The 26,983-nt window shown below is 43.7% G+C and overlaps 1 protein-coding gene across 4 annotated transcripts in view; it reads left to right on the forward strand.

The window, feature by feature from the left end:
- The window catches only part of SCUBE1 (signal peptide, CUB domain and EGF like domain containing 1), a 208,088-nt gene that overhangs the window by 113,819 nt on the left and 67,286 nt on the right, over window positions 1–26,983 (forward strand). For 2 of the 4 annotated variants that reach the window (XM_083181247.1, XM_083181248.1), the window contains exon 7: window positions 6,585–6,674. The exons of the other annotated variants lie outside the window; for them this stretch is intronic. In XM_083181247.1, coding sequence (XP_083037373.1) covers window positions 6,585–6,674 — 90 coding nt within the window. The remainder of the gene's footprint in view (window positions 1–6,584; window positions 6,675–26,983) is intronic. 4 annotated transcript variants of the gene reach the window in all.

Raw genomic sequence — 26,983 nt, forward strand, 5'->3', positions numbered from 1 at the left:
TCTTGTTGGCAGTTAGTATGTGCAGCTGTGACTCCAGAAGAGGGGCTGCAGCACAGTTTAAAATTCAAATAGGGGAGTCACACCAACTGCCAGTGAGTCAGTTTGGAACGGCAGTGGGTGTGGCTCCCTTATTTGAATTTAGAACTGTACTACACCCCCCTGGATCCGCCACTAAGTGTGTGTGAATGATCCTGTTCAGCTCTGTTGGAGATGTCCTATATGGTTAGTACATAGCTGCATGTAAAGAATAGACAGTAATTGGACTCCAGTTGTGACACTGCACCGTAGGGTCTGATTTATTATATCTTCCTTATATTCTGATATTATATTTGGGTTTATTTAGTAAATATTGCGTTTAATAGAAATAAAAAGTCAAAACAGTTTGGTGCAATAAGGAAGAGGCTGTTGGCCATGTGACTTCATTTACTACAGGTTGAGTCTCCCATATCCAAAATCAGGAATATCCCGAAATACGCCATTTTTTGTGACATCTGTGCTTTCTGGTGTCGGCATGTGAGGGGGGGGGGGGGGGGGGGTTCGGGCGGGCAGCGTTTAAAGCACACGCAAAGCTGCCAATTTCGCAGCTTTGCGTGTGAACCAGAATGACCTCCTTAGAACCTAGTCCTTTGAGGAATCGTGTTTGGGAACCTCTGTCGTAGGGTTTAGTGGATTTGAGTCTTAGGAGTAAATTTACTAAGATGGGAGTGCTATTGAAGATGGGATGTTGCCCATAGTAATCACACAGACTCTAGTATCTTCTATATAAATAAGTGCTAAAGAAATATGTAGAATCTGATTGGTTGCTATGGGAAACTCCCATCTTAATAAATTTAGCCCTTACAGTATAATTTCCTATTAATATAATATACATTTTGGGGCCGATTCAGACGCATTCGTTATGGGCCAAATTTGGCCCTGTCCCTGATGTTCGGGGTTCGCAAACAGTAAAAATACTGGGTGTTCCCCTGCTGACACAGGCGTGGCGATGCCTGCTTGGGGCAGGCAGCTGATGTCAGCGCCCTCCCGAATTCCGATGCGAACAGATATGATTCATGCCCTTTGTTTGTTCCCCTTCCATGCTGCAGCCGGCTATGTTTGGACTCTTAATTGAAATGTTACTTTTTATTTTCTTGTGTGCAATTCGCAGTTTTCGATTATAACGAGCTGCACCGTTGTACACCAATCTCAGAGTGATTTCTAATTAGTGGCCCAGTAAACACACATCTGCATGACTTCTCATTAATGGGACGCATAGAGGGAAGGGGGACTGGAGTTTTGGGAAAGGGTAAATTAATGGCATCCTTTTTGTCACTTGCTCCCTGATATATCACAGTCGGAATATCCTTAATCCATTAAAACAGTATTTTACAAATGCAGCTAACTGGCATCACCGGTCCCGGGAATGGTAACTAGCAAATAGCCTCTGGCTCCTACCATTGCACCAGAATAGGGTTCCGAAAGGGAGGAGATGTGCCCATGCCGATCACACAAAGGGGCATGTTTTGCAGGCTGGTCATGGCAAATAGGGATGCCAATCCCAGGGCATTTTTTTCAATCCCTGGAATCGGGATTGAGGTCACATACATGACCTGGCACCTCTATCCGCTGGTCCATTGTCCAGCCTTGGCCACGTTCATGGTAGCGGCAGCCTGCGCATCAGGTGGCGGAGCCTATGTATTCCTGACCATCATAGAGGCCGCTAAACCGCGAACTTCTGACTGAACTTACATTAACTTTAACGAAACCCAGTTCGGGCGGTTTTTCCCTCTATATTCATTGGTTAACACGTCTAGAACCAGCGAGGTCAGTTATAACTGAATATCATCTGTGTTTGTAAAAAGAGATCACTGCTATCTCTGAGGGCACACATTATGGTACTAAATATTTGCTACTTTCCCTCCCTGGGATCCAAGGAAAAATGAACGAATATTCCCGTATTAGAATCTATTATCATTATTTAAATTGTCTCATTTCTTTATTGGTCCTTCAAACATTCCCTAAAGACAGACACTACTCAATTGCCTCCAGCATCAAACATCTCCACAGTCTATTTCAGCGTGGAGAATGAGCCCTCCCACCAGCCACCTGTCGCCTCTGCTATAGGCCAGTCTCCAGTGCGTCCTTCTGGCTCCGCGATGCTGGACAGATTGTATACACAGGAAACTTTTTTCCATAGATTTTATTACACAGTTCTGAGATGATCCAAAATCACATTAGGGCAATTCAAATGTCATAAACTGGTTATTTGAGGTTCTCCTGTGACCATGCAAAGACGTTGTTAACACTGACCTCTATCTAATGGAATTCAAGTATAAACATTATTACATGCTGTGGGCGGTGGGACTAGAAATTAATCATTAATGACTGTACGGCCATTAACTTCCCTTTGTTTATCACTATTCCTGTGCAGAATTACAGCGATTTCCAGTAGATCTGTTGAACAACATGTTAATATTTTGGATTGGCAAAGATTGCCATCGCACTTTGTTGGTATTTAATCTATAGATTATTTCCCTTTTTTCTTTTTTCTTTTGTTGCACCTTCTGATAGCTCAGTGTACACCAACCTTGTTTAATGCACAAAACTATGAAAAATATTGTAGAAAATGACCCTATAATGATAACTTTGGGGGCCCCGTAGCAGCATATTGAAGGGGCCCCCGTCCCAGTGTTTTTTGCAAAACACCTCTCTGCAGCAATTATTCATTTTATACCACATAGTAGTGTCCTGGTCAGTTTTCTAAACTTTAATAGTGCCCTTGTTAATAATTTGCCCCATGGTAGTGCCCTATTTTTTTTTTAAAGAACCATTGTGGTTCCCTATTTTACATGATGTCACAATGTAGGACTGCCTGTACACATTATACCACACCGAAACCCCGGTTCATATTGTGTCCCATAACAGTGCCCCTGTTCATAGTGTCCCACATTAAAGTGCCCTCCAGTTTAAATTATGTCATGTTACGATTCCCCTGTTTATTTTATGACACACTATAGTGCTTCCACTTCATAATATGCCACATTAAAGTGTCCCTGTTCTTAATATGTAACTTTATTGTGCTCTCCACATTACAATGAGCAGATGAGAATATGATACATTACAGTTCAAACGATGCCACATTATAGTACAGTACAGTGTTATGCCACAAAGGCTGGTCAATGGATCAGAATGAATTGCTTAGCAGGCAGATTTGGGAAATTGCTATGCAAATTTATAACCTGGGTCCAGGCCTCCAATGTCCCTGGGCCCAGGCCCCTGGAGTCCCTGGGCCCCATACTAATGGCACACCTTCCACCCACTATAGTTACGCCCATGTATATAAGGTGTATATGAAACACAAATGCATTTTGTGGTTAAAATTGGGCCCCATCTCCAAGATACCTCCTTACAATATGCAGATATTCAAAAATATGGAAAAATTTTAAATAAAAAAATACTTCCGGACTCATGCGTTTCAAATACGGGAGTCTCAGCCTGTAGTATAATTTTGGAACAGAGCTTATTACTGATTAATTTGCTGTTATTGGTGCAAAATATTTGCCTTCATTAGTTGGTTACAGAAAAGAGTTTTTTTATTAATGATTTGTGATAAATATTGATTGGGAGAAACTGGTTTGATCTCTCAAGCCAGTATTGTTAACAGTATTTAAATTGAGGTACTAAGGCTTATGGTATATTAACATATAAGCAATGAATACTGTATATATTGTTGTTAAGAAGTTTATTTTGATGTATGTGAACAGGAACTCTTCCACTGTTGTCTATTTCCCCCTTTTCCAATGTTCCATTGGCTATGGCTCATGGCTGATTGGGTTTAACATCGGCTATTTCCATGTTAATGACAATGTTTTTCTTTGTATCTCTTTGCTTTCACCATGTGAGTGTTGAACTTATTGTCTGTCGATATGTAAAATCCTGGTTTACAATAAACTGTTTTACTTGAAATGCCAAAAAAAAGGTAAAAATTTAACTGACACTGCATTAAGTTGTAACCAACGGATCTAAAGAAATCTACACGTCAGCGTTATGCCATTGTATACAAGAACAGTCCTGCTGTATTTGTATTGTCAGTAATGTTTTATCCATGTTACGTTCCTATTGTCAGTCCCATTTGATCCCCGTGTCTACCTCCTCCCCACCCTCCCCTTTTCTAATAAAAAATTTTTGGTTTCTTGTAACCTGTTAAGTTGGAATACGCTTTTCTGTGGTTTAATGTTTTTGTGTTTTTTTCCCCTATTTTTTAATTTAATTTAATTTTTTTCGTTCTGAATTACTCTGCTTTCTGGTGATGGTCCCTGATTGCCTGTCTTGTCTTAAAAACTGTTTATGAATAACTACCAAAAAAAAAAAATATTTCACGATATGCTGATCTATAACCGTAAAACTCAAAAAGAGCCTCGTTTGCAGCCTTATCTAATCTAGAACTTGTCAAAGGTGTCCTTCATTCACCATGTAGTGTTGCCAGAGATAGGCAGCTGTCCTTTTACTCACCTGTGTCCCCGTTCCCCCTACCTTGCTGGCTTGCACGATGCTGCCGGCATCATGACAAGACTGCAAAGCATTGCAATACTAGACAATGCCCTTCCTCCTTTTTTGCCTAACGCATTTGTCTCCTTTCTTCACCTACCTCTCTCTCTATTTATTTTTGCTGCATGTGAAACCCCTTTACCACTTATCACTTTTAAAAGAAAGGAGATGTCCACATTTTTGTTATTTCATTTTAATTCACAATCTGTTTAAATAAGATGATCTGTACAAACTTTTACAAACGCTAGCCTTGTCTAGTGTTTGAAAAATGGCAGTTGGTGGGAGTGCCAATTATCTCATGTGTTTGCAAACTAAATAGGGTGCACACACGGTTCGATTAAGTCTATTTTTCTATTCGATTTTGCTTATATAGGCAAAATTTAATCGAAATCTAACGGTTTTGAACCGCATTCGATGGCAATTCGATCCCGATGTGCGTTCCCTTTTAGTCTATATCGAATACAAAAATACAGTGCGCAGGCAAGACAATATAGTACAGATCTGTACTACAGTATATCTGTACTACAGATGTAGCACCTGTCAGCCAGCCTGCCGCATCACCAGATTGCATATGGCTGGTTGGGACGCGTCTCACTCTGCTCGTGCGTCCGCGTCAGCAAAACGGTGGGGAACGGCAATCATGGCCTCCCTGCTATCTCTGCTTCAGGGTGATGGGCGAGGGCAGGCTAGTGCTGACGGGCAGGGAGCTGGGAGACGGGCGGAGGGCTTCGACAGAAGGTGGCACACAAGCGAGACATTCTGTCGGAGAACGGCGGCTGGCGGGGGATTGCAGTTGACGATAGAATTGCCAGGAGCAGCTGAAATGAGAGCTGTATATAGATGTATAGTACAGATTTGTACTATATAGTCAAAATCGTATCCGTCTTGCTTGCCGTGTGATTCGATCCCGATTGATGGAATCGGGATGCAATCTCCCCCTAACAGTTGGGGGATGATTGAATGGAGCACCATTTATCACATGTAATGAGATGCAAAGCTTGTTGCATATGATAAAACTCAATATATATATATATATATATATATATATATATATATATATATATATATATATATATATACACACCAAAAGACAGCAGAAAAATGAATGACCATATGCAAATCATCTTATTATCAATTTGGGGGTTATTTAAATCTCCCCACCCTCAAAACAAAATAAAAGTGTGGAGATCCCTTTTTGAATCCGTATCTCCATCTACTGCAAACCCCCCCCCCCCCCCATTCTACCCGTCTAATAACCAGTTCATTTTGTTTCATCTCTACCTTGGCTTTAAGAACCTACTGACCCATCATTTGCTTTATTTACCCTTACCTGTGTCGTTTCGTCTATTTAACATGTTCTAGAGCATTAGAAGTCCTTTTCCATGTGATGCTGTATGGAACGTGTCCTGTATAAGCACCCACTCACCCTACTTCCTTTTTGCTGCTATCTTCTTGCTTCACTGCATGTTGACCAATGATTAGAATCTATATTTGCGACATCTGAATGTCTACGTAAATGTACTCCATAGACAAGCAGGCAACCAGCACTGCCCAAATGATCTCCTCTTCTTCCTCCTCTTGTGGTCTGGTTTGTTTATGTGCATGCTGTGTGTGTGTGTGTGTCTGTGCGTGTGTGTGTGTGCGCGCAGTTGTACATGTGTCTCTTCCGAGTCATGTTATTAAAAGATCCGTTTATATGTGTCACATAATCACCCATCACCGGACTCTACGCTGTCTACTTACACCGTGTGCTACTGACTGGATCCTGAGTACTAGACCTATTCACTTAATCTTCCAGTGCCTCGTGTATTAATAGGTTCATTTCTCTGTGTATAACTCCATCTGTGTTCCCCCTGGCCACTAATAATTTCTTCTGGGGCTTTTGCAGGGGATTAACACTGTGTGTAAAGGGGAATGCAGGGGGGGGGGGGGGGGGTGTTTGGTGCACTCACTGCTCGCTTGTAGGCCACGGGTGTGCACATTTCCAGGAAGCTCTCGTAGACTTTGGGCTTTTGATTAACCAAGTGCTCCATGTTTGTTCCTTACTTGTGTTTTAGAAAAGGATGAGGCTGCAATTGAGCGTTCTGAGTACAATTCCACGTCACTTACTGATGTGGACAAGCGGGTGAAACGTCGCCTTCTTATGGGTAAATTTTTTTTCCTTAAACTTTTATACAAAATCATAAAAACCGAATGTACTCTCGTTGTGTGTAGGCACCAGTGTTTCAAACGGTCTATTTTTATTTAATCTTATGCCCGTGAGAGTCGTAAAGCTTTGCAATCCATTTTTTTTGTTTTTTTAAATAAAGTTTTTTCAACCTTTTTGGACGGTGTAAGTCCACGGACGACTTTAACCAGATTTTTTTGCTGTTCTCTTTTTTGCCCTTTTCTATTTCCTTTTTCCATCAACACCTTTTATATCATCCACACAGTTGTCTATTTTTGCGACTTTGACTGAATTCACGCCCCTGTGGCCTATTCAAGGGCAATGAACAGAAACAACTCTGGCTGTATAATGCAAAGGTTTGGGTGAGAAGCACAGGCTTCATAGCGGTGAATGTGGGAGTGACTGATACCCATTTCAGTTTTGGATGACTATCATTAAACAATTAAAATAATTTGTAAGGTGATACCTAATTATTTACATCTCGGATATTCTCTCGTTGTAAATATCTGAAAAATGTAAGATTTTAAGGTAACTGCCTTAATTATACCGCTTTCGGATCGCAAAATGCAAGGTCGCACCGGGACTTGGACACGGTTCAGTCCTGAAGCGATCATGCATTTTGCTCTCTCTGACCCCTTCAGGGTATCGGCAATATTGCCGGATAGCTGACATCATGCGGGGGGCAGGGCTGGGGGAAGAGGCAGAGCTTGGAGCTGGTGCTGCTCCAAGCACTGCCTCCTCCATCAGTGTGAATGGGAACCAGGTCACTTGACCCGATTTTAACTAGTTCACATTGTAGATCAACCCGGCAACTAACCGGTAAGAACTCTGCTTTTTCACAATGCCAGATTGCTACCGGTTTGCTGGATCAAACCGGCATAAACCTGGTAATTATGTGTGATCTGAAAGGGGTATTAGAGACTACAGCTTTGGTTACATGAATGCAGAGGTCTGTTGGGGGATGGTTTTTATTACATTTATTAACCGTTTCTTATATAGCGCACACATATTCCGCAGCAATTTACAGTGCTGCAGCACAGTTCAAAATTCAAATAAGGGAACCCTCTGCCAGTAAAGTCTGTTTGGAATGGCAGTTGGTGTGGCTCCCCTATTTAAATTTTTAAATGTGCTGCAGCCACTTCTACTGCCTCAGCCATTAATTGCGACCATGTTGGCATCACCCTGTGGGAATCCATTTTTCATGGTGTTGACTGTGCTACCATTGCAATTTATAGGCTCGGAAATGCAGTGGGGCGATGTTTTTCATCTAAACATGTGTTGTAGTCTTGCTGAGCACGCTTCTGGATTTTCCATACACAAAGTAGATATGTGAGGGGCTGTTCCTGTGCGGTGACTGGGACGTACCGGGTGAGTGGCGTAAAGCTGCATGTTGGTGTTGCGTCTTCTGGGAGTGACGCAAAGAGCAAGTCGGTGTTGGTACAAGATGCGATGATAAACTATTGTGACGCCATTTATAGTGGCTGAAGAGATTCCTGGGAAATTAATGACAAAGCCTCAGGGGCATGCGGTCTTGGTTAATTTTGGAATAGGAAAATAACGGTTTGGCATCCTGTAAAATGCATCAGGATAGAATGTCAGCACAGGGAACGCTAAACAGCGATGGGCACTCAGTGGAAAAATAGCCGAAATATTTTCAGTTTTACTCAATGGGTTTTGGCAAGTTCCCCTCGGAGTGTTTATTTGAGCACACGTACCGAGAATCCTTTGCTTTGACGTTGCTGTGATTCAGAAGTTTAGGAATCTCCCAGAGTAGGTTCCTCCCAGGAAGCTCATGAATTTCTTTTTCCATTTATACAGTATCCATCATCTAGATTTAGAGTAAGTCGTAGATGCCCGTCCATGGTCATGCTTTCATTCATGGAAATCTTCCCTTCAGAGCAGGGAACCGCCACTGCTGGTGCTTCTGTACTACATCCCCCATGATCCTTTTAACCTTCTGGGCTAGTCCACAGGCTGGATAAGAATCATGAGAGTAATAGCTACAGTAGCAGTTGTGGCTTGCTTTAATATTATCCAAGGTTTCACTAATCCAATGTGAGAAATTGGGAGACGATTGAGACCAATTCGTAGCGGGCCGAGTTCAGCTCCGCCCCCTATTGTCGGGGTTCGTGTTTATGTACAAACCCCGTGAACAGTTTTGGCGAGTTTAACACTAGCAGGGCCGTTCGGCTCAGTGTCATTGTGTTTATTATTTCTGGCCCAATAGAAACTGCCATGTTTATTTCCATCAGTGGCATGCGGTGAGGTCAGTGGCCGGTGAGTTACCTGCACCCACACCCACTCCTTCCGCACCGAGCTTTTGGAGCCGGCCCTGTTTCCCAAAATATGCGGGACAAAGTGAGTGGGGGTCCCCTATATTTTACGGACCAACACCGAGCTCTTGAGCCGCCCCTGGTTCCCAAAACATGGGAGACAAAATGAGTAGGGGTCTTTCATAGTTTAAGAACCAGCAACAGGCTCCACTAGCAGGGGGTGTAATGCCATAGCCAGGGGACATGCCTGATGGGGTCCCGTGACCAAAATATTACCCACCCTAACTAGTCAGCACAGGCCGGGAGTTCTTGAGGAGGTGGGGACCCCCCACCCCTGTCACTGAGGCAGATGTGTATGTTCCCCAACAATTTTCAATTAGCTTTTTAGCCTCTTTTTCTGCCCACGATTAGCCCCGCCCGCCGCTGCTGACTGTTTACAATTGTCAGCGGGAGGCACAGCAACTGCTGCCTCCCAGCCTCCCAACAGTGTACCACCTCATAAATTCAAAACAACAAAAACCAAATAAGATACGTACTACACAGTATGGACCTTATTATGGTCTGACCGCAACATCCATTTGCACCCAGTGCGTGCGAACACATGCTGCAAGGGGAGGGGAGGGGGAGGGGAGGGGGCCCGGGTTTTGCCAGGCGGAGTTTGGTGAACTCACAAATCATTCAGAATAACCCCCTGTATGTGTTCTAAATATCATCTTTGTATTTATTTATTTTTTATCATTTATGACAGGTGAGGCACTGCCTCCCCTGACTTCACATCCCTGGTTCCCATACATAATATTGCTTAGAAATTTAGGGGTACATTTACAAAAACTTCTATAAATAAGACTCAAAATAAAAAGAGGTGCAGATTCAGATTCTGTGTATCATATTGCATCTTAGAAAATGATAGACAAATCTGAATCTGCACCTCTTTTTTATTTTCAGAATCTTTATTACGTTTACCACTTATTTTAGCATTTTAAAATAACATTATAAGAAAGATTTGTGCAGTTATTATTACGTATAGTTTGTTTAGCCTTTTTTTAGTGGTCGCAAAAGGTAGATTTAATTTTTTTAAGAGCATTTATTCCCCTATTGCAGCTTATTGATAAACTGACAGCATTTTACTTTAATGCACCGACCATAAACTTCAATTCACCTTTCTGGCAAACTCCTGCCGTATGCCAAACGCTAATGGCTCTGTATATCGTTCCATTTGCAAGTCGTTAATATCCGTCTGGTGCTCTGCGCACTGTCACATTTAAAAGCCACCATTCTTACTTATGAAATTCTGAAAGGCATCTGCTCCTGATTAGAGGGAATACAACCTTCTAATGAGGGCACGGCAGCCTCTCTTGTTTGCTTTTAACCTCTGCAGTTTCTCTTTTTACCTTTTCTAAAGTCCAGCGGTGCTGCGGATGGCAAACATAAAACATAATTCAATTTAAATCCTAATCCCTCTTGGAGATCTGGTTTTTAATAGCTGCCCGGCTAGCTAGTTAAAACCCTTACAGGTTGTCCAACTTAGAATAACAGCCCTTCTTTATAAACTACCCCACAGTGCAGCATTTCATTGGGGACCCTATTGAGGGGCAAATACAAATGTCTTTGTACAAGTACAGCTGCCCATTATTGCTCTGAAGTGTTTCTTACGTGACTTCTAAGGTTCAGAAATTTGTGATCAATTCATAATCTTTAAATACTTTAAAAAAAAAAAGGGACTTTAGGCGCGATTCTGTCCTGCCCGCTAAACTGCGTATATTCGCGGCTAGTGATGTGATGCGATTTTAAATTGTATAAGCCCCTATATGATTTTTAATTGTATAAGCACCAATGGGTGCTTACAATGTTAAATGCACCCCCACGCCACCCCCACTATCAACGCCAACCCGAAGCCCGCGACGGGTGCCGGTACGCGTCCTCCGACCTTTTCATACCCCCACTATCCACGTCGGCGTGGAGTTGATTTTAGATAGTGTGGCGAGCGCATCGAGCCACCGAGCCCGAAGCGTGTCGAGCGCAGCGAGCCCCACGAGGGGACGCGTATTACTTTACATGTATTCCGTGTCCCCTTGCGGGGCTCGCTGCACTTGCGACGCTTTCTAATATCAACTCCACGCCGACGTGGATAGTGGGGGTATGAAAAGGTCGGAGGACGCGTACCGGCACCCCTCGCGGGCTCGCTGCGCTCGCCACACTTCGGGTTGCCATTGATAGTGGGGGTGCTTTTAACATTGTAAGCACCCATTACGGTGCTTATACAATTAATAATCTTATAGGGGGCACATTTAACATTGAAAACACCCATTAGGGTGCTTATACAATTTAAATCATGTACCATTGTATATGGCATACAATGGCATACAATGCGATGGTATACAATTTAAAGTTGTATAACATCGGCTGCCGTGCTAGGAAACAAGTACCAAATTTTTTTTCCCGTAGGTTTTTTGAATGTGAATGATAAATTCTGGACTGAAATTTAAATTTTAATGTAATAATGTTCTCTGTTCTGGTTAAAAATACAATAAAATGTCATATGAAATGATTTTTACAGTTTCTGAGGCAGTGTGGACATGTGCAGACATGTTTCAGCTTACATTATTTTTCCATGGGAATGGTAGAATTTGAACAGGGACATGAAATACAGGGTTGAATCTACGTTGCTGCCTACTCCTCTGGAACGGGGCAGTCCATTAGGCAGGTAGGGGGCGTGACTGGACAGAAGGTGGTCTGGCCAGGGGAGTGGCTCCATGATTGCATCATCATGGCTCCACCCCCGCTAAATAGTGCCAAAAAACAGCACGAATTGCACCATTGGTTCCTGCTCGGACCAGCCTCTATTGTGGGTGGGAGCGGGGGGCCTCCAGGGAAAGCGAGATACTTGAACCCCAGAAGAACACCTGTGTCAACCATTTCTGTGTTGACCACTGTTATGTCAATATGTAGACCTTTACGGGATCGACCAAATGACGGTCTACGTTGAATGTTTATATTTACTGTGATGGGAGTTCTATTGAAGATGGGATGTTGGTCATGGCAACCAATCAGATACTTCTTGTTTATTTAGTACCTTCTAGAAAATAATAGGTAGAATATGATTGGTTGTTATGGGAAACATTCTATCTATTATCTTCTCGGAGTTGTAAAATAAAGAAGTGGGATTTGATTAGTTGCTATGGGCAACATCCCACCTTCAATAGAACTCACATCTTAGTAAATTTACCGCCTTATGCCTTATGCCTTATGCCTTATGCCTTATGCCTCATGCCTCATGCCTCATGCCTCATGCGTGTTATTAGTTCCTTGTAAATTAAATATTGGTTCAGGCCCAAAACAGTGGCCTCTAGCGCAAGTAGGCTGTGGGTCAGTTTAAATACACTTACTATAATGAATAGTCCCTTTGATCAGTAGAAACTCGTTACGCTAATTACCAGTTCACCAAAGTGCTGCCTCCTCTCGTTCCATGATGGGATTACATTAGCATCGTTTTTTTAGAATTCCGGAAGCACTTCTTTTGGCCCGACCAGTATTATTCTAGCCCGGAGGAATATTGTAACTACACAACAGCAATGGTGCGTGCCTGAAGAGATCTACACTTGGAGACACTTGATCCCCCCCAGAGGCTAGAAGCTATGTTAACCTTTTATCATATAGGCTATGGAGTATATTTAAATAAAGTTGAAACTGCTGTCTTGTCAGAAAGATGGCAGTTTCCAACTTGAGCAGGTCGGAAGGTGTTTCGACCTATTCAATAAAGGTCTGTTTGGTGTGGATTGGCAGAATAGCCTCAGATTCACGTGCTTTTGTCAGAAACGCGGGCAAATCTGGCAGCTTTTGGCCCCGTTTGCGGCAATCTCAATCTGACTTTAAAAAAAGTCAGACAGAGGCAGGGAGAACTGCACCGGTTGAGCAGCAGCAGCTCACCCGGTGCTGTCCTCCAGTCTACCGCCACCTTACCAGTTGCTCACCCGGTCCCGCCGTCGGGCCAGGTGAGCAGCAGCTCACTCTACGAAGAGGGCCCCGCCTCCTATCCGCCTCCTCAGTTGCTCCCCGATCCTGGCGCCGGCCGGCTGAGAAGCGACTGTCGGATTTGGCCGCTGATTGAATAGGGCATGTCGGATCCATTCCAACAAATGAATGTCGGAACGGATCCGACTTTAATTGAATATAACCCTAAGCCTTTTCTTTACATAATGTTAATAATTGGAGTTTTTATCCCCTGCGCGAAAGTCATTTCTTATTTATTTATTACCAGTTTCTTATATAGCGCACACATATTCCACAGCACTTTACAGAGTATACAGATGGAGTACAGGCCATCCTTGCAGGGGATGGTGCTGGCGAAGCCAGCCGCCATACCCCGCCAGCGCCATATCGATGGCGAGAAGGGGACACGCGTCCCCTTCCGACGGCGCTTCCATCTGTTCCCCCGGGTCCCCGCCGGCTTGGCGGCGGTAACCCGGGGTCCCCGCCGCCTGCCCACACCCCCCCTAACCCTGTCCGTCTCCCTGAGGCGGAGACGGACAGGGTTTCCGTCGCGCCGGCGACGGAGACTGAGACGCGCGTGAGACGCACGCGCGTCTCAGTATGTCCGTTGGCGAGGCTGCTGGCGGGTCGCCAGCGGGGACGTTCTGGCGATCCGCCAGCAAGGATGGCCCGTACTTCATCTGTAGTTGAACATTCACATCAGTCCCTGCCCTAGTGGAGCTTACAATCTATATTCCCTACCACATGTACATGCACACACAGACATTCTAGGGTTAATTTTTGTTGGACGCCAATTGACCTACCAGTATATTATTGGATTGTTGGAGGAAACCAGAGTACCCGGAGGAAACCCACGCAAGCACGGGGAGAATATACAAACTCCGCACATGGTGGTTAGGGCTTATGATTCTCTGCATCTTTCACAGACCCCCTCTGTTCTACACAAAGGTTTTTGAAAGTAATATCTCACGCCGATCAGACTGTACAGGCCTCAATATAAAAATATCCCCCCCCCCTCTCCGTATTTTCACTCACTTATTCCTAGATGAATAACGCATGTGTTAGTTTTGCCTCAATGGCAGAAAACAAATGGGGTTGATGGGAGAGGTTTTGTTCGGCTTTGGGGAGTGCCAGACTTTTCTTCTGCTCACGTGAAAATTCTGGGTCTTGCCATCTTTGATGTTTCTCTATTGTCGCGTCCCGTTTAGTAAGAAGCACACAAAGGCCATCTCCTGTCACTGCCACAGATGGAACTAACAGTAACCCCTGGATAGCTGGCTTGTCATGTCTTCAGATCAATGCGTTCCCAGCCCTCAAGCCATAGTGGGATTTAAAAAATGATCCTCGGCGCTTTCTAATGTTTGTTTTTCAGGTCCCTTTTTTTTGTGGCTATTGATGTCGAGGTAATTAGGATGTATGGATGTTTGTACAGCGAGATGGGCGCATTGAAATGTTCAAACAATCGGCACGGAGAGTAAGAAAAACAATTTGTGGAATAAAATTGTCTATTTCCCTTTCTAACAACTTCATTTAGCAGACGTCTCCTTTACCAACAAAAGACTGACAGGAAGGGCATACGCTCCTTTCTGAGGGAAAATAATCCCTAGTCCGCATTAAGATGTGTTTTATCTTATCTTAAAAATGGACAATTTAGGGGGTGATTCAACACCATTCCGAACAGGGAGAATTCGACCCCGTTCCGATGGTGTGGGGGTCTGTGCATGCACAATCGTGTATTTGCGCATGTGCAGATCCCGGCAACGAATGGGGCCAGATGCACTAAGCTTCTAAAGGGATAAAATGGAGAGCGATAAACAACCAGCCAATCAGCTCCGACCTGTCATGTCACAGACTGTGTTTGAAAAATGTCAAACAGCAGCTGATTGGTTGGTTGTTTATCACTCTCCATTTTATCACTTTTAAAGGTTAGAGCATCTGGCCTTCAGTGAGTTACGCACTTGCCGGGTCGTTTGTTGCGGGGAGGGAGGGACAAGGAGAACGGCGCTCGACCATGGGAACGCATGGGAATTAAAAAAAAAAAAAAAAGTCCAGAAAAACTGTCAACCCTGTCATGTCGTCATTTTGACCCTGTCAAGCTTTTGTCTCTGTCGAACCTTTTGTGGTAACAAGTGAGTTGGAAGCCGCAAAGTACTTGACTGAAGCCGCGCTCTCCATGCCCCGGGCATTTGTCTCTAATGAAAGGACAATGTAATTTACGGTTACTACCCTTATCCAGGCTGCGGTGCGTTATCAGTGCTGCGAGAAAGCCCCGGGGTTCATTGTAAGCTCTTACGCTATATTGTCTCTGTATCATTTGTATCTGCAGCTACAGTTCCTGCTGTTACCTCTCTAGGCAGTATGTCCGGCTCTCTATAAATACATTATATCTTGTCGATATGACTGAAGCCAAGTAGTAAGCATCTGTATAGCCAGCGAGAGGCGGTCATCCTGTGCCAGGGGGTGTATTTACACAAGCTCTCTGCCCCCTTCATTCCATAGAGGCTGAACTTCAATCCATGACTGCTAAATATTATCCATCAGTTCACGGTGTCTATCCCTAACACCCCCACAGCCTATCCCTTACATTCCCTTAGTGCTAACACCCCCACAGCCTGTCCCTTACATTCCCTTAGTGCTGACACCCCCACAGCCTATCCCTTACATTCCCTTAGTGCCTAACACCCCCACAGCCTATCACTTACATTCCCTTAGTGCTAACACCCCCACAGCCTATCCCTTACATTCCCTTAGTGCCTAACACCCCACAGCCTATCCCTTACATTCCCTTAGTGCTAACACCCCCACAGCCTATCCCTTACATTCCCTTTGTGCTAACACCCCCAAAGCCTATCCCTTACATTCCCTTAGTGCTAACACCCCCACAGCCTATCCCTTACATTCCCTTAGTGCTAACACCCCCACAGCCTATCCCTTACATTCCCTTAGTGCTAACACCCCACAGCCTATCCCTTACATTCCCTTAGTGCTGACACCCCCACAGCCTGTCCCTTACATTCCCTTAGTGCCTAATACCCCACAGCCTATCCCTTACATTCCCTTAGTGCTAACACCCCCACAGCCTATCCCTTACATTCCCTTAGTGCCTAACACCCCATAGCCTATCCTTTACATTCCCTTAATGCTAACACCCCCACAGCCTATCCCTTACATTCCCTTAATGCTAACACCCCCACAGCCTATCCCTTACATTCCCTTAGTGCTAACACCCCCACAGCCTATCCCTTACATTCCCTTAGTGCTAACACCCCACAGCCTATCCCTTACATTCCCTTAGTGCTAACACCCCACAGCCTATCCCTTACATTCCCTTAGTGCTAACACCCCACAGCCTATCCCTTACATTCCCTTAGTGCCTAACACCCCCACAGCCTATCCCTAGTGCCTAATTGTGGATATTTCACTTTGTTGACCTTCTGAGTATGTTGACATGAGCCAACTATATATATTAGTATTGATTGGTAACTTTTGACAATGTGACCGGATGCCTTGGCACCTCCAGTATCCATGTGTCATCATCTGCACCTAATCCTTGTGCAGGACCATCGCCCAGCTGAGTAACCTTCAGCTCCGTAATCAAGACCAGGAAATCTGCATTGCAGCACACTTGCGTCGTTACTTCCCGAACTACTGGTTGGCACCAGCAACTCCCCGTCCTCAAACGGGCACTTTGAGCGAGATTCTGCACACGGGGAGATGGCCCACCAATGGATTAGTATGTAGACCGTTGGGTTACTAAACTGAATCAGACTCGGAGTCAGTGCCAACATTATTTGGCATCACCATCATTTTATATTTCTTTTTTTACATGACCCTCCTGTGGACACATCATCATCTTGCGAAATCCACCAGTGTTTCCAGACTAAACAATGATGTTTTCCTGGCATATTGTATGATAGTCAGTGTGTGTAACGTCTGTCTCCCAGCACTAAGGCTTCAGTCCCAGTGGTATTTCAAAACTCAATACAAGCGTTCCTTTGCGGTTGATGGATATTTCGATGCATTTGCAGTCTTATGTTTTTGTTTTTTTGTTGTTTTTTTTTGTAGCGTATTTTTCATAACATTCTCATTGCATTCTCCTTAATAAATGAATTTTCAGGTGCATTTGGTGCGTGTTAAAATGTCCCTAATGTCCCATTACAATAAAAAAAATGGACTCTCTTTTCAGATCTTCTGCGATACATTTTTCCATAATTAAAGGCGTTAGAACAATTAACAAAACTTATTGATAACGTGTAAGAGTCCTTAGAGAGCCAACCACCCAAATTCTCATACTGGTAAACTCTTCCCAAATCTCAAGGTCTTGAATTAAGCCACCATAGATAAAGGGGCAACAATCTTGTTGGACTTAATGGTAGAATGGGCCTCTCAACATCACACACGTTATTTTGTGTCATCACTGAGGAACAAGAACTATTGATAGCCAGTATTGTCATGAGTAGTGGTTCAGCCCGTACATTATCTGACGCCAATGTGGCACATGAACTTGGCCTTCATTTTTGCAAGTTTTAGAGAAGGGAATGGTTTAGGGAACAGGTTACTCAAGTCCTTGAGCATGGTGTCTAAGTCACGGCCATGCACGCTAATGTTGCTGCCATAGTCACTCTCCGCTCCAATTCCAAATTAAATTGAATGTTGGGAGATACCACTTATTTCTTCTGTTGGGGTCCCAAGTACTTCTCTAAAGTGGTGGATCCAGAGGTGGGCAGCAGCACATTCCAAATTTCAAATAGGGGAGCACACCAACTACCAGTGAGTCCCAGTTGGCGATGTTGGCCAATGTTTGTGGGTGGCAGTTGGTGGGGCTCCCCGCTTTGTATTTTGGACTGTCCTGGAGCTGCCACTGACGATCTAGATGTTGTTATTCCTTATACCGCTCAGTCAGTATTCACTTGAAGTTCCCTGAATATCATAACCATCAACCAATAGGATACTTATTCCAGTGCCATCTGCTGATGCAGCTATGGTTATGTACCTGTACTTGTTCTCTACTGTATTCACCTGTAAGTCACTTTTTTGCTTATTCGTTTATGTACTCTGTAATTGGGCACAGCGGTTCCCTTGTGGCTCCATATAAATAAAGGAGGAAGATTTTGATCTCATAGGTATTACCGAAACTTGGTGGGACGAATCATGAGTGAGAGGCGACCATAGAAGGGAGGTCTGTTTAGAGGGAGGGGGGTATGGTTATACGTTAAACCATCCTTAAAACCATACATACGGAAAGCCATATATGAGAGCACAATGGAGTCAGTAGAATCGGTATGGGTAGAAATCTCAGGTAATATTAAAGGGGCTAAAAACTTATAGTAGGCACATGTTACAGTATAAATCACCCGACATAAATACGGAGGAGGAAAAACACCTTATGCTACAGGTGGGAATAGCGGCCAGCTTAGGGGACATTATTATTATGGGTGACTTTAACCACCCAGAAATAAATTGGAAAGATAGGTCAACTAGTACCGCTAAGGGAAATGTTTTATTGGATGCCCTAAATGACCAATATTTGTATCAATTTATTGAAAGTCCAACCAGAAATAACAATATCCTGGATCTCTTGATAAGCAACAATGGGGACATTCTTACTAACCTAAACATAAGGGAGACATTGGGGAAATGTGATCACAAAATGATCACATTTTATTTAAATTTTAACAAAGATAATTATATTGGATCAACTATGTCCTTCAATTTCAGAAAAGCAAACGTTGGTAAGTTTGAGAAGTCTTTAAAGAATATAAACTGGAAAGAATTATTTATGCCCCTTTCCCACTGCAGCTCTTAAACAGTAATTTGCAGTTTTTTTAGCCTTTTTAAACGGGTAGAGCTGCAGTGGGAAAGCTCCAGGTTACTTTACCCGGTTAAAAATACAGGTTTTTTTTAAACGGGTAAAAAGCAGAGTTTTACCCGTTTAAAAGCCGTTTTTTAGCAGTGGGAAAGGGGTACCCATTTTACCCGTTAAAAAAAAAAAACGGCATGGGGTCCCCCCCCCCCCACTCCCCCAGGGCCCCTGGCCAGGCTGACTGGTCAGTAGGAATGAATGCTTTGGCCGCGGGAACTTATATCATAAGTGTCCCCCGGCTGTGGCATTACCCTGCTGGCTGGTTTGGCCTGGGGCTGGTTCTTAAAATACAGGGGACCCCTAGTCATTTTGTCCCCCGTATTTTGGGAACCAGACCTGGAGCCTGGGGCTGGTTTTAAAAAATCAGGGAACCCCTATTTGTCGGGTTTCCTGATTATTTAATACCAGCCGCGGCTCTTTCAGCCTGGTGCTGGTTACGGCAGTGGGGGGGGGACCCCATGTCGTTATTTTTAAACCCCCTCCATCTTTACTATCATTTTAAACGGGTCTTTAAACGGGTAAGTGGGAATGGGACAAAAACGGCTTTTAAACGGTAATTTACCGTTTAAAAGCTGCAGTGGGAAAGGGTCTTTATGGCTCTTACACGTTTAAAGACCCGTTTAAAAAAAAACGGGTCTTTACCCGTGTAGGCAATGGGAAAGCAGCATTCGAGGTATAGATACTACTAAAAGGTGGCAAACTTTAAAATAAATACTGCTGGAGGGCACTGATAAATTTAATTTTAGGGTAAATGAAAGAACAAATGTCAAAAGGAAAGCGATGTGGCTTAACAGAAAAGTCAAATTTGAAATAGCTAAAAAATAGGAGGGCATTCGGTACTTGTGTATTATCAGAGCGCCTGCGAAATCGGCCGCAAATCACATGCAAAAATCGGATGCGATTCAGCGGCCGATTTTCCACGTTTTCCAGGTGATTTGCATGCTATTCCATCATTGCACACCCCCACTATATAAGTCAGCCCGATGTGTGGCGAGCCACCGAGCCTGAAGCGTGGCGAGTGGCCACGTAAAACGATCCCGAATCGTGGCGAGTGCAGTAAGCCCCGCGAGGGGACACTGATTACTTGACGTGTATTCCGCGTACCCTCGCCATGCTTCAGGATCGTTTTCCGCGTCCGCTCGCCATGCTTTGGGCTGACTTGGATAATGGGGGTGGGTACTTGTTTCCTAGCATGGCGCCCCCGATTTCCATCGTAGTGCATCGCATTGCATCACATGCAATATAGCGCCATGCGATGCGATGCGATTTTTAATTGTACAAGCACCCTGATGGGTGCTTACAATGTTAAATGCACCCCCACTGTCAACACCACCCCCACTATCAATGCTAACCCGAAGCGTGGCGAGCGCAGCGGTACACGTCCTCCGACCTTTTCATACCCCCACTATCCACGTCGGCGTGGAGTTGAATTTAGATAGTGTGGCGAGAGAAGCGAGCCATCTGAAATCAACTCCACGCCGACGTGGATAGTGGGGATATGAAAAGGCTAGAGGACGTGTACCGCCGCCCCTCACGGGCTCGCCACGCTTCGGGTTGGCGTTGATTGTGGGGGTGGCGTTGACAAATGGGGGTGCAATTAATATTGTAAGCACCCATCAGCGAGCTTGTACAATTAAAATTCGGACAAAAATCGGACGCTAAATCGGATCGAATCGGACGAAAATCGGTCGATAAATCATATGCGATTTACATTTAATCGAGCGCCCAGATAATACACAAGTACCGGGCATTCAAAGCATTTAAACAAGATGGGACACCCAAATCATTTTCCGCATATAAAGAATGTAATAAGAAATGTAAAAATACAATCAAGATGGCTAAATTAGAGACTGAACGTAAAATAACGGCAGATATCAAATCTAATCCCAAAATTGTCTACAGATATATAAACGGGAAACTGTTAAGGAAGGAAAATATTTTCCCATTAAAAAATAAGCAGGGTACCCTGGTAATAGAAGAAAAAGAGAAAGCGGAATTATTCAATTAATTTTTTTGCTTTGGTATTTACAAGGGAAGAATCTCCCACAGATTAAATGCTCGGCTCTTGATTGCTCCCAGACTGTATGTTTGAGTGAGGAAATAGTCAAATATAGATTACAGAACCTAAATAGTAACAAATTTCCTAGCCCAGACCAAATACACCCTAGGATACTAAAAGAATTGAGTTGTGTCATAGCACTACCATTATATCTGACATTCGAGTAAACTCAGGGACGTTACCAAGGCACTGGCGCATAGCTAACGTAGTACCAATATGGAAGAAAGGTAGCAAAACTAACCCTGAAAATTATAGACCGGTCAGCCTTACATCCATTGTGGGGAAAATATTAAATGGAATAATTAGTGATAGTATCCAAAATTTCTTAGAACAGGAGAAGGTGATAAGAAAGGCTCAGCATGGGTTCGTCAAAAATAGATCATGTCAGACTAATTTAATTAGCTTCTATGAGGAAGTTAGTAGGGGGCTGGACCTAGGGAAATCTGTTGACGTAATACTACTTGATTTCGCTAAAGCTTTTGACACTGTGCCCCATAAAAGGTTATTAATGAAACTAGGTAATTTAGGGTTAGGAAATAAAATTTGTAATTGGATGAAAAACTGGTCGCACAATCAAGGAGAGTGGTGGTAAATGGCATACATTCCAGCTGGGGTAAGGTCAAAGTGGAATCCCACAATGTTCAATATTGGGACCGACCTTGTTTAATAAATTCATTAATTATATAGGTAATAACATAGTGAAATGAAGTAAGGAAATTAACTCTGGAGAGAATGTAGATACAATAAAAGTGAAAAGTGACTTAATTAAACTTTGATGGTGGGCGGAAAAGTGGAAAATGCAGTTTAACGTTGATAAATGTAAAGTAATTCATTATGGGAACAAAAATGAACACGCTACTTATAGGCTAAATAGAGCTATTATAGGAAATACTGCTGTAGAGAAGGACTTGGGGGTCATCATAGATGAACAATTGGGTAATAGTGCACACTGCACAAGTGCAGCAGCCTAAGCAAACCGGACACTGGCATGCATTAAAAGGGGAATGGATTCAAGGGATGCCAATGTGATAGTGCCTCTTTACAGGGCATTGGTGAGACCACACATGGAATACTGTGTGCCGTTCTGTGCACCGCACCTTAAAAGGGACATAAATTAATTGGAATAGGTACATAGAAGGGCGACTAAGTTAGTAAAAGGTCTCGAATCACTAGAATACAAAAATAGGTTAACCAGGCTGAATGTGTGTTCACTGGAGAAACGGAGGTTGAGAGGTGATCTGATTAGTATGTTCCAATACAGGATTGGGAATCATATAGAACTGAGAGATGATTGGTCACTAACAGGCCTATATTTAGTATACGCGGGTATGTACTGAGGCTCGAGGAAAGGAAATTCCCTACTGAATTAAGAAGAGGATTCTTCACCATTAGAGCAGTAAAATTCTGGAACACATTGTCGGTGAGGTGGTTACAGCAACTACTGTTAATGAATTTAAATCAAAACTGGACACATTTTTGGCCACTAAGGGAAGCCTATAGATATGACTTATTCAAGTCAGTAGTTGCACCTCAGATAGGGTTGAACTCGATGGTCTTTTTTAACCTTAATTACTATGTTACTATGATAATAATCCTAATAATAAGTGCATTGCAGTGATTCAACTTCCACACCTACAGCATACATGTACAGACATTTCGGGGGAGTAGGCATACATTATATTACGTGAATACATTGTCAAGCTTCCTTAAATCCTAAAAAGCATATGTGGCCCGTTACATTTATACATCCTTGTCGACTCTCCCGGAACCTGAAGGAAGCGCCCCTTTTTTTGTGTAGTTCCCCACATCCCTGGCAAAATGGGCACCTCTCCCGCATCTCACCTCTTCCTAGTGAAGTGGAAATAAGGGAGGGGACTAGGGGGAGGAGTCTAGCGATGCATCTGTACGTAAATGTGTCATGTGTCCCGTCTTATGCGGATTTGGGCCAATTGTGAATGCTGGCATTCCGTATACTGACACCGGTATCCTGACTGCCTTCAGAAGACCGGCTCCGGAAGTCCGAAAAGATCAACATGCCAATGCTAGAATACCAACAGTCAACATCCCGATCAGTAAGTAGGCGGAGATCACTAGATTGCACCTGGGGAAAGGGGGGTTACGTTTACGCACCACTGGGAGGAATTAGGGTTATGCTTCCGGGGGGAGGGGGGGGTTTAGGTTTAGGCACAAAGATGGGGTTTTAGGGTTAGGCTGTGGCATGTGTTTGGGGGGAGTTAGGTTTACGCAATAGGGTATGGGGGTTAGGGTCAGGCTACAGGAAAGAAGTGCTAGGGTTGGGAAAGGGCAGGAAGTGGGTGCGTATACTTACCCCTGTCAGGTTTCCCTCTGACGTCTGTATTCTGACCAATGGCATCCTGACCTCCAGTCATCCATATGTGTCCCTTCGACTGTTCGACTTGGACTGCAACATTCTTGTTGAAACAAGGCAACTTTAGGTTTATTGACCCTTTAATTAAACCCACACAACTCGATACCTTTCTCCATGCAAAACTAGTCAAAGCATCTTTTATCCTGGACATATACTATTATTACACGATTCTCTATTATTAGATTACATACAGTATCATTACATAGATACTGTTTTATTAGATTAGATACTGTATGATTACATATATACTGTATTTCTAGATTATATACTGTATTATTTAATCGATACTGTATTATTAGATTAGATACTGTATTACATAGATACTAAATTATTAGATACTATATTAGATTAGCTACTATATTACATAGATACTGTATTATTAGATTAGATACTGTATGATTACATAGATACTGTATTATTAGATTAGATACTGTATGATTACATAGATACTGTATTATTAGATTAGATACTGTATGATTACATAGATACTGTATTATTAGATTAGATTCTGTATTAGATTAGATTCTGTATTACATAAATACTGTATTAGAATAGTAACTATATTACATAGATACTGTATTAGATTATATACTGTATTAGATTAGATACTGTATTATTAGATTAGATACTGTATTATTAGATACTTTATTCTAAGATTAGATACTGTATTAGATACTGTAGTATTAGATTAGATACTGTATTACATACAGTAGATACTGTATTAGATTAGATACTGTATTAGATTAGATACTGTATTATTATATAGATACTGTATTATTAGATTAGAATAGATGCAGTATTAAATTAGATACTGTATTCTAAGATTAGATACTGTATTATTAGATATTGTATTAGATACTGTAGTGTTAGATTAGATACTGTATTAGATTAGATACTGTATTATATAGACACTATATTAGATTAGAATACATGTAGTATTAGATACTGTATTAATAGATACTGTATTATTAGATAGATACTTTATTAGATATATACAGTAGTATTATTATTATTATATACTGTAAGAGGGGTTCCTGAGTGGTCACACGCGCTAAGGGTTAATGATTCCACGGCTAACCGTGTTGTAAAGTCAGATTAGTTTTCCTAGCAGGAGATGACGTGAAATATTCGGGCTCATGAGTCCCAATGTATTTATTTTTGCGAAACTCGCGTTTCTTTTGGTTCTCAAGCAGGAACAATATTTCCGCATGAAGACTCGGGACACTGAACATTTTATTTTTCTCCCTTCGCTTGCTTAATCCTTGTGAAGTGAACATGGCCTCTTTCAGACTATTTGTGCTAAGTAACTGACCCCTGCCCCGCACAGCCAGTCAGCCATGACATGGGAAAGTAAGTCTGTTGTGTCTCTTCTACTTTCTGGAAACTGTCCAGGAATGGGAATTTTCCTGCCCGAGCAATGTTCATTCGTGTGTCCACGAAACGGTGATCTGATGATCCGCTTCTGCTGATATTCTGTCATGTGCCCCTTTGGCCCCTGGGGGGCAGGAAGGGGTTAAATAGTAGCTGAGATTTTACTCTTCCATGCCAAATGCCGGGGCTCGATATCTTAAGCCAGGTTTTTGTAAGCTCTCTTCCTACTTAGAGTGTTCTGGGTCTTCTCTTTGCCAATGTCTATTCAAAGGCATTTCGTACTAAAGAATGCTCCTCAATAGCCAAAGAGATTAGTTAAACCCTCTGTTTTAGGTCAGCCGGGAAGAGCCAGCCAGTAAAGCCGCCTCCTGTATTTGGAGAAATGTGGGTCAACCTCTTAAGTTACTGTGAAATTTGTGTTAAATAAAGATAAAATAAACTACGGCTTGGTTCTGATTGGCTGGGAAGGAGCTCTTAATTTAACCAGCAGATACTATGCGCTGACAGTTGACGCAGAAAGTGGAGTCCTTTCCTAATATCGGTGTTACTCAGAGCAAACCGACCGTACATCTTAGTATGGTGCGATTAATATAGAGCTAGCTCTGTTGGCGCTTGAGTCATACGAGGTTAAGCGAGATGACACTGTCTCTCCATGTAGGTCAGGTTATCCTACATGAGACCATATGGATCTAATAAAGGACGTTGAAACTGGGCCAGACCATTACAAAGGCCTGAGCCGCAAGTCCAAACTGTATCCGTCCGGTCCAGTGAAATTGAGCAGAGCGGCTGGATCGCAATCTCATGAAATCCTACTGTTTCGGACAATGACTTCAATGGGCCAGTTCAGTGGCGTAACTAGAAAAGTAGCTCCCCCCTGCCAAAAAAATTCTGCCGCCCCCCCCTGCGATAAATCCCCCCCCCCCCACACCCGTACCTGCACTGCGCGGTTCAGGAACATGCCGGCACATGCCGCCAGCTTCTCCACGTTGACCTCCATGTTGGCGGTGTGACTCACAGGCGGGTGATGGTGACTGCTCGGCAGGGCGGGGAGCTTGCCGCTTGTTTGTGTGGTCTTATCCGCAGGACGGATGCGGATGGAGCTTCCTGCCTGCCCTGCAGCTGTGCGGTGATCGGTGGGCGACTGCTCACCCCTGGGCGCACACTCTCTGAGCGTACTGGAGGAGTTTGGAGCCAGGCAGCCACTGGAGACAGCAGGGTGTCTGGCTGGCGCACGGGCTGGAGAGAGACGGATCCCCCCCTCCCCGCAGCTCCGGGCTGTCACACAGGCAGTGAGACTGGAGAACCGTGATCCTGCACCCGGAATTGCCGACTCCCCCCTGCCACCGCTAGGGCTGCGGAGCGGTAGCTACGCCACTGGGCCAGTTCATAGATACTGCTGCACATGTATCCTTTTTATTCTACCATTTTATTTTAGTAATAAGCGGTCTTGGGGGTGTCCAATTGCCCGACCCATTACTTATGGGTCAATCACCCATAATTAATGGGTTCCCAACGGAGCTGATCTATTATTGTGCCAATTGGGCGTCAGTGCCTATCCCTTCTGCTCACACCTTGCAATCAGGGGTTAAAGTGAGGGGGAACGGGGTAGAACCCCTCTAATGGTAGGGGGAATTGAGTTCCACCTCTTCCACAGCCCTGAACAGTAATTCCAACAGAAAAGCCTGTCCCAGCAGCTTTTTCTTCTGGCACGGCGTATGTGATGTCATGCCATCACCGCCGCTGAAGCGGAGAAGAGCCACTAAAATGAACAGGCTCTGCGCTTGCTGAAGACAGGGTGAGAGTGGGCTGGAGGGACTTAGAGGAGGGGAAGCTGCTAGAGGGACACTGGGCATGGAGCTGCTGAGGGACACTGGGCATGGAGCTGCTGAGGGACATGGACAGTGAGCTGCTGGAGTGACAGCAACAGACGTATATAAGCAGCACTACTGTGGACATTATGTGTAGAAGGGGCACTTATATGTGGTGTAATATGAATCAAGGGCACTACATGGGGTGTAATGTGTATATGATGGTGCTACAGGTGTGTTGCTATTTTAATTTGAGTTACTATGGTGTGACCACACCTCTTCCTTGTGTGTGGTCCGTGTAAGGGGAAAGGAGATCCACCCCCGTTCCAGGACCACTTTAAGCCCTTCTTGTAATATCTCCTTGTAGACGATATCAGTCCTTTTTTCATCCAGAAAAGGGCCATGCAAAGCTGCCCATGAGAAAAACATTTTCTACATAAGTGTCCGTCCCTGTACTTTATTGTCACGCCAAAGTGGACTCCAACCGGGAATTGGGCTAGTTTGAAATGAAAAGGCAAGTGTGACACAATCATTGG

This window comes from Crinia signifera, chromosome 4, assembly GCF_055691185.1.
Source record: "Crinia signifera chromosome 4, ASM5569118v1, whole genome shotgun sequence".
Taxonomy (NCBI): Eukaryota; Metazoa; Chordata; class Amphibia; order Anura; family Myobatrachidae; genus Crinia; species Crinia signifera.